The following is a 13,130-nucleotide window of genomic DNA, read 5'->3' as shown; positions in this document are numbered from 1 at the left end:
TACAAATGAATCTGGGAAAAAAATGTTAATGCTTTATTTTGTTTAAATTTTGCTGTAAACAGGGAATTCCTCTGACAGCAGATGAGTCATAGTTGTCAAGGATGTGGCAGCAGGCGCCTGCTCCTTAACAACCAGCTAATTCCAATCAATCCAAATAAAATTAAACAAATACATTTGTTTATTTCATTTTAACTTTTTCTCAGATTCCTTGACATTTGTTACTATGTACAGTTGGAAATTAAAATACATCCAAATCTTCGGAAATCAAATTTTCATCCGAAAAATGAATCGTAATGAAATGAAACACACAAGTCTAGTGGTCCCCCCTCCACATGGGCTTCTAAAAGAACATTGCAAGTGACATGATCCACTGTGGTCATCAGTAAACCCGCCCTAGTAATGTCATGTAGCCAATGCAGCAATGCACATAGACAGGAAGGGGCTTTATAGAGACTGCAGACAATCAGCAGCACTGAGATGGAACAAAGGATTAAAAGAAAGGTGGAAAACGGAAATTTATGAAAATGTATGACAATTGTTTATGATATGCAGTGCACAGAGCAAGCTATGGGGGACATTTACTAAAACTTGTGTAGCTGTGCATGATAGCCAATCAGCTTCTAACTTCAGCTTCTTCAATGAAGCTTTGGCAATAAATCCTGGAAGCTGATTGGTTTCTATGCAGAGCTGCACCAGATTTTGCACTCTCCAGTTTTAGTAAATAACCCCCTAAGTGTCATCCAAAAGGGTTTGCATTGAATGATTGTGTGGCGTTATTATTCTTTTTGTACTGTGTCAAGTAATTATCTTTAACAAATTGATTAAAATTTTGAACAAATTTTGTCCAGCAAAATGGCATTTCAATTCAGTTTCGGAAGAGAGGAACACCACCAGTAGAGTTTAGACTCTATAAATAATGTTCATCCTCCTTCCAGCCATCGTAGGAAGCCCCATAAATGTAATATGATGAAGGAACATACAGCTGGAATTAGCACCACGAGATCACATTGCCATTTTCTATGCACTTTACAGAAATCAATGAGACCCGTCTTTATTAGGAGCCGATGGTGAGATCCAGGACTTCAGGAGTCTCCTTGGATAAGAAGGGAGATGTGTCAGAAGAAGTGGGTGGTTGGGATCTTCTCCAGAGAACATGCCAGCTGCTATGATTGGCTGATTGATTTACTCCTGGATTCACCCCTTGTGAGAGATGTCCGCCACATCTACATCTCAAATAAAACCTGGAGCCTCAGACAGGAAATACACCAATGTACGTTTGGTATTCTCTACCACACCAAGAACAGAGGAAGAATTAATGTCACCGATGTCACCGACTCTTTGTACGATGAGGAACTGAAGGCTCTATCAGACATCCTAGGTGAAAGGACTAAGATTTCTTGTAAACTTTATTTGTGATGATCGCTGTACTTATAATCTTTCTCATCTGCTAAAATGAGCCAAAACTTCCTTCTGTAAGGTGGTGACTACAGGGGGACACCACAGGAATAAGGACAATAGATCTCAGGCTATTTGTGTGTTTAAAACACTTCTGTCTTTATTTATACTAAGTTGAGCCAAGAACAGTTTGACACTGTTACCCAGACATCATGGAGTCAAGAAATGACAGAGTCAGGAGCATATGTACAGGGGTTGCAAGGGTCACAATTGTGACACAGCCCCATGCCCTGTTCATCTGGATAGGAGGGGCAATGGGGGTGACATTTAGAGGGTCCAATCTCCTCCAGCCTTTTAGGGGATGCAGGAGGAAAACAGTGAATCGGTTTCCTCTTTATGCTGCCCCACCGCCTTTCCTATTCACCTCCTGTTGTGATGTGATCAGGCCCCTGTGTATTCCCCAAGCCCCTCCCTCCCAGCGCTAACAGGTTTCCCCCCCCCCTCTCCCGTCGCCTACTGCATGAGATGTGTCAGAATGGAAAGTGGGGAAGGGGCCGGTAAATGTGTAATTTACCGTCCCTTCTTTGATTTAAAGAATAGAGTCAGTGATCCGTACTGATCGCTGATTCTGTTCATTCATACATTAACAAAGGCATAGAGAACTGTTTCCTTTGCTTCAGTTTGTGAATGAATAGGAAGCCTCTGTACAGAGCTTTTCCTGCCCATTCATTCTGTGTAACTGAGGCTGCAGAGATGGAGATTGAGGGCTGTGCCATCAATCTCCTCTTTCTGTCTCAAAGGTGGAACATCAGAGGTTGTACTTGTGACCGGGCCCTGGCATTCCACCACCATGGGGGAAGGGTTTCAGCCAGGGGTCAGGGGGGCCCTTTATGGTTTCTTGCATGAAAGGCTCTAGTTACCCCTCTGCATGGAGTATGTACTGTATAGACAATAAAGCTCTGCTACACAGATCTGTGCAATGTAATAATACAAACCTGATCATCAATAAGGCAATCATTTCCCCACAGGGAGGAGGAATGTGATTGTGCTGATCGATGATGTGGAGAGCGCCAGTGATGAAGAGAAGAAGAGGATTCTGGAAAGTCAGCCAAGTATACAGGAACTGGCCCAGGAACTTGTCCTTTTTGGAAAAGAGGACAAGAAAATGTTCATTAACCAGATAAAAACAAATGAATCTTGGAAAAAGCATCAACAGATCCAACACATCATCCGAGGTAATGAATTCATCTGTGTTGTGTTGCTGTTTCCCTCCTCAGAAGAGCTTACACTCTAATGCCCGCACCACAATCATAGCAACACACGGACAAGCTATGGCCATATTTGTGTTTCGTGTATTAAATCTACTAGTATGATTTTGGGCCCATGTATTGGGGAAATGTGCACGGCTACTTGGAGTCTGCAGTGGAAGAGCATGTGACAGGGTGACAACACAAGAGAACAATTGGGAGGCAGGAACAGAGTGTTGTCAGCTTGTAACAGGAAGTGCCTGAACTAGTCAAAATCACTGGGATTATTTAGTGAAAGTTATAGTTTAGAAAAAAACAATAAAATTACTTTTTAAATTGAATTAACATGCTTTTCTCAGCTGTAACTTCCCCCACCTCTGTCTCCGCCCCTCTGCTCCCCGCTCACCGATATCACTTGTAAAGGCAGAAGTCCGGCTTCTGTGCTTACAAGGGACAGCTTGTCCCCCAGTGGATCCCATAGATCTGATCTCCTGAGTGGCTCCCACTGAGTGCAGAATGGGGACAAAGGAGATGCAGGTGCAGTGCGGATACCAACACCCCCACACAATGATCTATCTGCAAGTGAGAGAGGCGGAGCCACCTACAGTGTGGGAGGAGTTACTAGATCCAACTGGGTGCTTTAGCTTAATACAGCAACAAAGGTAAGAAGTGGAAGATGGAGGGGGGAGAAGATGGGGGCAGTGGGGGGGGGGGGGGGGGTTGTATGCAGAGGTCAGAGATGATGAGGGGTGAAAGTGAGATGTGGATGGGGGATGCAGAGGTAAGTAGCTGTGGAAGAATCCAACTCTGCAATCTGAATGCAGTGCAGTACTGAACCCTGCACTCTGTGTGTAACCCCCCCAAACTGCCTCACCCACCCCCTTATGCCACTTCACCTACCTTCCATACTGCTCCACTTACCCCCCATACCACCTCACTTACAACCCCAAACTTCTTAATCTACTCCATACTACCTCACCTACCTCCTCATACCACTTCACCTACCCCACATACTGCCTCACCTACCCCCTCATATCACTTCATGTACCCCCAGTACTACCTCATCTACCTCCTCATACCACTTCACCTACCCCACATACTGCCTCACATACCCCCTCATACCACTTCATGTACCCCCAGTACTACCTCATCTACCTTCTCATACCACTTCGCCTACCCCACATACTGCCTCATCTACCCCCCAAACTGCTTCACCTCATCTATACCACCTCACCTACCTCCAATACTACATCACCTACCTCCTCGTACCCAGGGGCGGACTGACCATTTGGGCACTGCCCGAGAGCCCAGGGTCAGTAGGGAGCCCCATGAGATGCCCCTGGTACCTTTTTTATAGGCTTTTTTGAGTTTGGGCAAGGATACAGGGGCCCCATGATCTCCTATTGCTCGGGGGCCCCATGAGTTGTCAGTCCGCCCCTGCTTGTACCACGTCACCTACCCCACGTATTGCGTCACCCATCCCCTCATACCGCTTCACCTACTCCCCATACCACCTCACCTACCCTCTCATAGCATTACACCTACCCCAATACCTCTTCACCTAATCCCTCATACCAATTCACCTACCCCCCAATACTACTTCATTGACCGCATAATGCCTCACTCATCCCCTCATACCATTTCACCTACCCCCCATACCGCTTCACCTACCTGCTCATACCAATTTGCCTACCCCCAATATTACTTAATTGATCCCATACTTCCTCACTCATCCCCTCATACCACTTCACCTACCCCCCATACCGTCTCACCTACCCCCCATACTGCCTCATCTACCCCTTCATATCACTTCAACAACATCCCATACTGCCTCACCCACCCTCTCATACCACTTCACCTACCCCCCCCCCCATACCGCCTCACATACCCCTCATACTGCCTCACCTACCCCCTCATAACACTAACCTCCATATTGCCCCACAGAACCCCATACCGCCTCACCCACCTTCACATACCACTTCATCTACCCCCTATACCACCTCACCGATCCCCTCATATCACTTCACCTACCTCTGATTTGGTTAGGGACTAAAAATGTCCGTTGATTATCTGCTCCTGTCCAAATTAATCATTCTAGCTAGCTTTGGAATGTGCGCACATTGGAAGAGACTCACGCTGACACACAAGTTCAGTCTATGAACACTTCTAGTTTATTATAATGAGAAAGTGAGCTTATATATGCAAAATGATGCGAGAGTCATGTGAGGACAGCATAAGCATTATATTAGTCTTTGATTGGTCATTTCCACACGAAAACAATCTCCGTCAGAATATAGGTGTGATCTTCTTTCAGGCCTTATCTCATAGAGAAGAAAAACATTCCTTTGTCTCAAGTTGGCACAATGGGAGGGGGTCAGTGCATGTGAGCAGACACCTCCCAAGCAAGAATTTCTTAAAGTACCACAAAGCCCAGTAGGCAGAAAATATTCACACAACATATATATATATACTGTATATATATTCATACAAAACATTTAGAATATAAAATAGTATTAAAGTATAAAAGTAGATATGTATAGAAAAATGTATATATTCAATAGGAAACAAAATAGGCATTTTACCATATCCATTACACCTCCAAATTGCTTCACCTACTCCCCCCCCTCGTCCTCATCACCTATCCCTCATACTGCCTCACCCACCCCCTCACACTACTTCACCTATTCCCCATACCACCTCACTTACCCTCCATACTGCCTCATTTACCCTCTCATACCACTTCATCTACTCCCCCATACTGCCTTACCCACCCCCAATACTGCCTTACCTATCCCCCCATAGTTCCTCACCTACCCCCCTATGCCACTTCACCTACCCTGATACCGCCTCATATACCCCCCATACCATCTCACCGACCTCCTATATCGCCTCACCTACCCCCCACACCATCTCACCAACCTCCCACACTATCTCACCTACCCCTCATAAGGCTTCACCTACCCCCCATACTGCCTCACCTACCCCCCGTACTGCTTTACTCCCTCCATACCACCTCACCTTCTCTCTTCCAGGTATAGCACCTTCCTTTTTCCCTTCCTAATCACTGTGCCTCCCTGTCACCCACCTAATGGGGGGATTAGGTGAGTGACAGGGAGGCAGGTTATAGCAACTCCCACCCATCTCCCACTCATTTCACCTCTCTCCTACTCCACTTAAACCTTCCTCCCCAGTCAGAGCACCTTACACGTCTCATTCTGCCATGCTTGTCACACTGGAAATGTATTAGTCTGCTGAAAGTCAACAATAAAACAATGCACTCCCTATGTGGCTGGCATCTTGACTGTCTTGTCTACTGATACCTGAACTCTGTGTCCATATACGCCACGGACAGTATTCAGCACTATGAGAACCACCTCCAATATTTGTTGCACCACACTTTATTTCCACATGCACACAGGACCACTGCTTTCAGATACACCCCCATAGCCAACCTTACTGAGCAGTGCAAGAGGCACCATCTTGTGTTACTCTTTCAGTCTGAGATCTGACCCCCCCTCCAGGAAAAGTCATTATCTACTGCCCTGCAGGGCTGTGCAGTGCAAGTGAAATACTCAGCTGTTTCTATGTGTCACTTCCTCACCGGCTGGACGCCCTCCATTGCTGATCACTGACGTTCTCTAGAGTTTCCTGTCATTGAGGAGGAGACACTTCACTTGTATGGTCTGGAAGGGAGCAACGCATGAAGTAGGTGAGCTTTTTCCCTGCTGTCTGCTGTAGCTGGATGGTAGTGTGACCAGGTCCTTATTAACATAATACTGTGAACCCTTTAAAAAAAAGGTGTTTGATTCATCAGTTTGACTCACCATGGATGGAAAAATGTACAGAATAATGAAAGGCAAAAAGATGAAAGGTCACTGAATTCTCTGTATTGATTTCCTCTCTTTTTACCTTTTACAGGTCACAACAGAAGACTGTGGGTAAGTCATAACATTGGGTGACAACTTTTATCTGTGACATCACAGTGATGGCTCACTATTAGCCCAATACATTACGACACGCAATGCCCACTGACCTATTTCTGGCCGTGTCTCCATTAATAATGTACAGCTCTGAGCAGTGATACAAGTGTACAATCATTACTGCAATCCACAATACAGAGGTGATGACTTTACATTATTAAGTGTCCAGTGTGAGAAACAATGATCCCTGATAACTGAATATTAAAAATTTACTTGTGAGCCAATAAGGTGTATAATAAACATCTTCTATCAATAAGATCGCAGGCTATCTTGCTCACCCTCATAAATGTGAGTTATCAGTGCATACAAATGAAGAAAATATAGATGCCGCGCTCTATCAAGACCTATTACCTGTATATAATATAAAAACTGTATTTTCATTAAATCTCTAATACCAACTTTGGGAAGTTGGTATTCTGTAACCCCTAATATGGCATTGGGGTGATTTTCTGTAGCCCCAAACCTGAAATTGAGGCACTTTCCCATAACCCATAACCTGACATTGAAGTAGTTTCCTATATCCTAAAATTGGGGTGGTATCCTGTAACCCATCACCTGACATTGGGGTGGTATCCTGTAACCCAAAAAGTGACATTGGATGGTTTTCTGTAACCAAAAATCTGAGATTGTGGTGGTTTCCTGTAACCTAAAATTGGGAAGGTTTCCTGTAACCCATCTCCTGACATTGCAGTGATTTCCTATAAACCATAATGTGACATTGGGGAAGTTTCCTGTAATCCATAACCTAACATTGGGGCAGTTTCCTATAACCCATCATGTGACATTAAGGCAGTTTCCTGTGACTCATAACTAAGGTTCCAAACCTTTTATTGACCATTCTCATGGTCACCATTAGCAATGATCCACCTATGGCTGGGGATACTGCTTGTGAAAGGTCTTACATCTTCTCCATGGTTACAGGATAGACTTCTGATAGTCCAACTAACACCTGAGGCCCATGTGATGAGGGGGTCCAGATCACTTGCCTTGTGCTACATAGAGGAAATCAGCTCATTGCCAACAAGAGGGTGGCTTCATCCCCTATCCATCACCAGCTCCAACCCAACCAGATTTGAACTAGTGTAATTCCCCTTCAGGATTCTGTATCCAGCAATGTATACCTTCCATGAGATATCCACTGCTGGGTCCTCACGATGTGCAGTCACAACTCACACTCTCACAGATAGAAGGCATCCACTTGATTCACCAATATTCAGCCAGAGGCTCATACATTTCCATTTGTGTTGTACTTGAGGTAGTCAATCAGTAACAGTCTTTAGTAATGATTAATCCCCAACACAGTGATACAGAACAGGTCCTCTTTAAGTAGGCAATGTACCTTCCATCACTCGGTTTTGGTGTTTCCCATCCTTGGGTTCCAATAAATTGGTTTTAGTTCTTCAATGCATCTTTCTAATCAGGCATCTCCATTCCCATCAGCCTACTCCTCTAACCAAGCTCCCCCTAGACCAGGTATCACTAAATGGTGGACCACAGTCCAAAAACTGACCGCATGACAGTCCTTTGTGACCATGGCTCCATTCCTTCCTCCACCCCTCTGCTCCATCACCCCGCTGCCCCATCGCCCTGCCGCCACCTTCAATTCCAAACAACAGGTAGAAGGCAGAAAGTGCAGCATGTCTGGACAGAGGACAGGAGCTGCCCAAGTTCACAAATATGTGATCTGATGCTAGAGGCAGCCCTAGCAACCAATCATCTGCCTGTTAGCATAAAAAGTTGGGTAGCTCCCGCCCTCTGTCCGGACATGCTGCACCTTCTGCCTTCTACCTGCTGTATAAGGTGGGATTGAATAATTGTGATTGACAGGGGAAAATGTGATGTAAGGGAGGGGGCATTTACATAAAGGGGACCGGGTTGCAAAGAAGGAAGGGGGCTGGTAGAAGGACCAGGATACAAGAAAGGGGGGCTGTGAAGGGGACTGGGATGCAAAGAAGAGGGACTGAGAGGGGGACTGGGGTGCACAGAAGGGGGACTGTGAAGGGGAGTGAGGTGCAAAGAAGGGGGTGTGAAGAAACTGGGGTGCAAAGAAAAGGGCTGTGAAGGGGCCAGGAGTGCAAGGAGGGGGGATGTGAAGGAGACTCAGGTGCAAGTAGGGGGGGCTGTGAAGGGGTCTGAGATACAAGGAGGGGGACTGTGATAGGGTTGGGGTGCAAGTAAAGGGAGGCTGTGAAGGGAACTGTGGAGCAAGTTTGGATGGCTGTGAAGGGGACTGTGATACAAGGAGGCATGGCTGTGAAGAGGGCTGGGGTGCAAGGAGTGAGAGCTGTAGAGGAAACTGGGATACAAGGAAGGGGATTGTTAAGGGGACATGGATGCATGGCGGGGGCGACTGTGAAGTAGTAACAGAGGACACTGATGAGAAGGGGAGGGGGAATGTGATGTAAGGAGGGGAGCTGTGGTGTGAAGAGGGGATTGAGGGCTTTGATGTAAATGGGGGGCTCTTGGATGCAAAGGGGTCTGTAATGTAAAGGGGGGCTGTACAGTAAATGGGTGCAATGTAATGTAAAGGGGGGCTGCATTGTAAAGGGAGAACTGATGACACTGATGTGAAGAGGAAACTGTCATGTAAGGGGGTGGGGCTGTGACATGAAGGATCCGAGTCATAACCATGAGACTTGGACCTCCATGAATTTTAATTCAATACCCCGCCCTAGACTTATAAAGGATCCCACCAGGAAAGAAATGACCTCATCTCACTTCCTGGGAGGGTTTATGAAGAACTCCCATCTTAAAGGGGCACTGCATTCACCCCTGCCTACACCCCGGGTCACAGGTCATCTTAATGTGCCAATTTAGAGCTGGCCAAGGAACATTCATCTCTAGGAGCAGCTATGGGTCCACCCGTTGTTTTCATCTGTGGGGAAGAATCTGCACTTTGTACTTCTTGAATTCACTCATTCTTTTCAGTAATTTTAAGCAGATCTGAACACAAGAATAAACATGAAGTCATCCTACCAGTCCTTCGATGTGATGGCTGCATTTGTTTTCTCTTTTTTAGGCCTATATTTCCTTTATTTTCAACTGGTGATCCTGCCAGTAACACACAAGAGAGACAACGCTCATTAAAGCAGCCCAGAGATGATTTAGGTTTTTTTGTTTGACCAGCAGGTTGAACGAAAAAAAAAAATCTGGCCCAATTTCCCCATCCACACACTCGATATGGATGAGGGAATCCTCCCTGCTCAGCTGTTGTATTCTGACAGTGGGAAGACTTTCCTGCCATCACAATACACAGATCAGTGCTGCCGGCTATAGTCTGCAGTGCTGATTGGGCGGCACTTATCCAACAGGCTGGTTGTACAGAAGTCGATCAGTAAATTGACTTCTGTACAACCACTGTTCCCGTACATCGATTAAATGTGGCCAATCCCTGCTGAACCGCGTGAATTTCAGTTCATCTATGGCCAGCTGTACCCATACTGTATCTATGGAGCAGTGTTGTCACCCTAGGATAGAACGTGTATTAGGATTTGAGATGGTCTCCTCCTTCCAACATGCAACAAAAATGGAGAACTGTCTGAAGGATAAAACATATCAGGAACTTAATACAGAGAGTGTGGAGGGAGGAGGAGGGAGAGGCGGGACTGAGAACTTTCATTACAGGAAAGGTGTGAATAGGGTTCAGGAGAGAAGAATCTATAACTACTTGGAGACCAGCAATGTACCCGGGGGGGAGGGGGGGCAGAGGCGTGACTAGAACCTTCATGGCCCCAGTGCAAGGAACCATGAAGTGCCTCTTTGATCCCTGGTTTTGGCGCCATTCCCACTAATCCTGGGGCCCTTTATTCCCTTCATGGGGTCCTTTATTACATTGGGACCCTTTCACATGTCCTGCAGCAGGCCCCCTTCCTGCTGTCTTGGGTAGGATTGTCACATTTTCAAGCCAAACCCAAACATTTTATCGGCGCGCAGCAAATCATCACTTTTTGTAGCATACACTATACATATATTTTGGGATTAAATAACATTTTTAATCATATGGATTTAATCACAAGCGTCCCCCCTTACATCTGAATCCACAGAGTTCCCCTTCACATCTGAACCAGCAGAGTTCCCTTTTACATCTGAATTCATAGAATTTCTCTTTACAGCTGAATTCCCTGTACAACTGATCTGTCAGAGTTCCCTTTTACATCTGAATCCGCTGAGTTCCCCTTTATATCTGAACTGGCAGAGTTCTCCTCTCATCTGAATCCGCAGAGTTCCCCTTTACATCTGAAACCACAGAGTTCCCCTTTACATCTTAATCCACAGAGTTCCATTTAGATTTGAACTGGCAGAGTTCCCCTCAATCTGAACTGGCAGAGTTCCCCTTTACATCTGAATCCGCAGAGTTCCGTTTTACATCTCGATTTGCAGAGTTCCCCGTGCATCTGAACCCATGGAGTTCCCCATTATATCTGAACTCACAGAGTTTCTCTTAATCTGAACTTGCACAGTTCCCCTTTACTTCAGAATTCACAGAGTTCCCTTAGACTGTAAGGGGGACTCTGCAGACTCTGACGTAAGGGAGAACACTGCAGACTCTGGTGTAAAGGATAACTCTGATATAAGGAGGTCTCTGGTAACCAGAGCCCCCACTTACATCATAGTTCCCATCATTTTCAGGCATACATAGGATGAGAGGGGCAGGAAGAGCAGTTCCACCTTTCTCTCTCTCCACTCCCATCCATGCAACAATCTCTGCTTACAACTGCAGCGAGCGACCCTGCCAGGGAGCCACACTCCGGGCTCTTTGGGCCCCGCACAGTGGCGGAACTCCAGAGCCTGGTTGCAAGTGCGACCTTTGCGACCCTGGTAGTTCCGCCACTGTGTGGTGGTTATACAGAGCATTCATCAGGTCCAATTTCATCTGATAAACAGCCCCATTTTTAAATTTACAAAGTATTTCAACACACCGATCTGAATGTTAAAAGAATTACCGGCATTGTTTGCCAATAATTTTTTTTTTAACGCGCGCCCCCCATCCACACCAAGCCCTTCGGGTCTGGTATGGATTTTGAGGGGAACCCTCACACCAAAATTTAAATGGTGTGGGAGTCCTCCCCAAAATCCATACCATACTTATCCCAGCATGCAGCCCAGCAGGTCAGGAAAGCAGACAACCCCCCCCCCCCCTCCTGAACCATACCAGGCCACGTGCCCTCAACATGGGTTGGTGCTTTGGTGGCATGGGGGCTCCCCCTCAAAGCACCTTGTCCCAATGTTGATGGGGACAAGGGCCTGTTCTCCACAACCCTGCCTGGTGGATGTGGGGGTCTGCAGGCAGGAGGCTTATTGGAATCTGGAAGCCCCCTTTAACAAGGAGCCCCAGATACCACCCCCCCACGTAAATGAGTATGAGGTACATGCTACTGCTACCCATTCACACAAAAAGTTTAGTGTAAAAAATTACAAGAGACATTCTTTGACAAATCCTTTATTAAAAACAAAAATAAAAAATGTCCCCAGAAGTAGATCCAACATCAATCATGATGTCCACCGCCACCGCCGACCCGAAAAAAGAAAAAAAATGCTCTGCTCTCGCTGCTGGCTCCCACCATCTGACGGCTGCACCGGCCTGACAGTTCTAAAATACTGTGATGACATCACCTCGCCCCCCTTGTGACATCATCATGCACTGTGATTGGCCAAAGCATTGCACCTGATATGTGGTCAGATGCATTGCTTTGGCCAATCACAATGCCCTGTCAGGGCGCAGTGCATTGTGGTGCAGGAGAACAGCCCGCTGACCACTCTTAGTGTTTATATGTTTGCTGAACACACGAACGGCCGATCTTCCAATCAAACGAACGCTCGGCCCCAACATAGAGCCCAACACTATTTATACTGACAATGAATCCCAAAAGATTTCAGATGTATTCGATTTTCAGAAGACAGTTATATTCTTTCTATTGTATTTTATTTTATTCTATTCTTTTTTCTATTATATTCTAATCTCTTCTATTCTATTATTTTCTTTTTCAATATCTATTCTTTATAATGCATTGTATTGTTTACTAGTCCATTCTATTCTATTGTTTTTCTATCCTATTCTTTCTTTCTGTTGTATTCTATAATATTCTTTTCTATTCTGTTCTATTTGAAATTAAATTTCAGAAAACAGTTATATTCTTTCTATTTTATTCTACTCTATTGTATTTTTCTATTCTTTTCTATTCTATTTTTTTCAATCTATTCTATTCTTTTATATTGTATTCTATTCTATCATTGTTCTATTCTTTTCTATTCTATTCTAGTCTTTTATCTTCTATTCTTTTCATATTCAAATTTGAGTCAAATTCGATTTCAAATCAAAGTTGATCAAGGTTGATGTGAATTTTATCCGAATTTAATTTCATGCTATGCTAAAGTCGGAGATCGGCTACTTTGGCCTAAAACTGGCGCATGTGCAGTTGCTTCAGGGGATACATATCTTCAAGGGATACTCATTTTACGGTTACACTGGAACCGCTCTTTCCTCTCTAGAGGGGTGACACTACATGTT

At 45.3% G+C, this 13,130-nt stretch overlaps 1 protein-coding gene across 1 annotated transcript in view; it reads left to right on the top strand.

The window, feature by feature from the left end:
* The window catches only part of LOC149457606 (uncharacterized), a 54,757-nt gene extending 52,068 nt beyond the window's left edge, over positions 1 to 2,689 (top strand). The window contains exons 5-6 of the mRNA XM_089683446.1: positions 1,073 to 1,378; positions 2,424 to 2,689. Of these exons, the coding sequence (XP_089539572.1) occupies positions 1,073 to 1,378; positions 2,424 to 2,689 (572 nt within the window). The remainder of the gene's footprint in view (positions 1 to 1,072; positions 1,379 to 2,423) is intronic.
* The last annotated feature ends 10,441 nt before the right edge of the window (positions 2,690 to 13,130 follow it).

This window comes from Staurois parvus, unplaced genomic scaffold (assembly GCF_062004578.1).
Source record: "Staurois parvus isolate SC_StPar_1 unplaced genomic scaffold, SC_StPar_1.0 ptg000311l, whole genome shotgun sequence".
NCBI classification, from domain to species: Eukaryota; Metazoa; Chordata; class Amphibia; order Anura; family Ranidae; genus Staurois; species Staurois parvus.
Note: the sequence above shows the minus strand (reverse complement) of the source record. Positions and strands in the feature narration are given on the sequence as shown.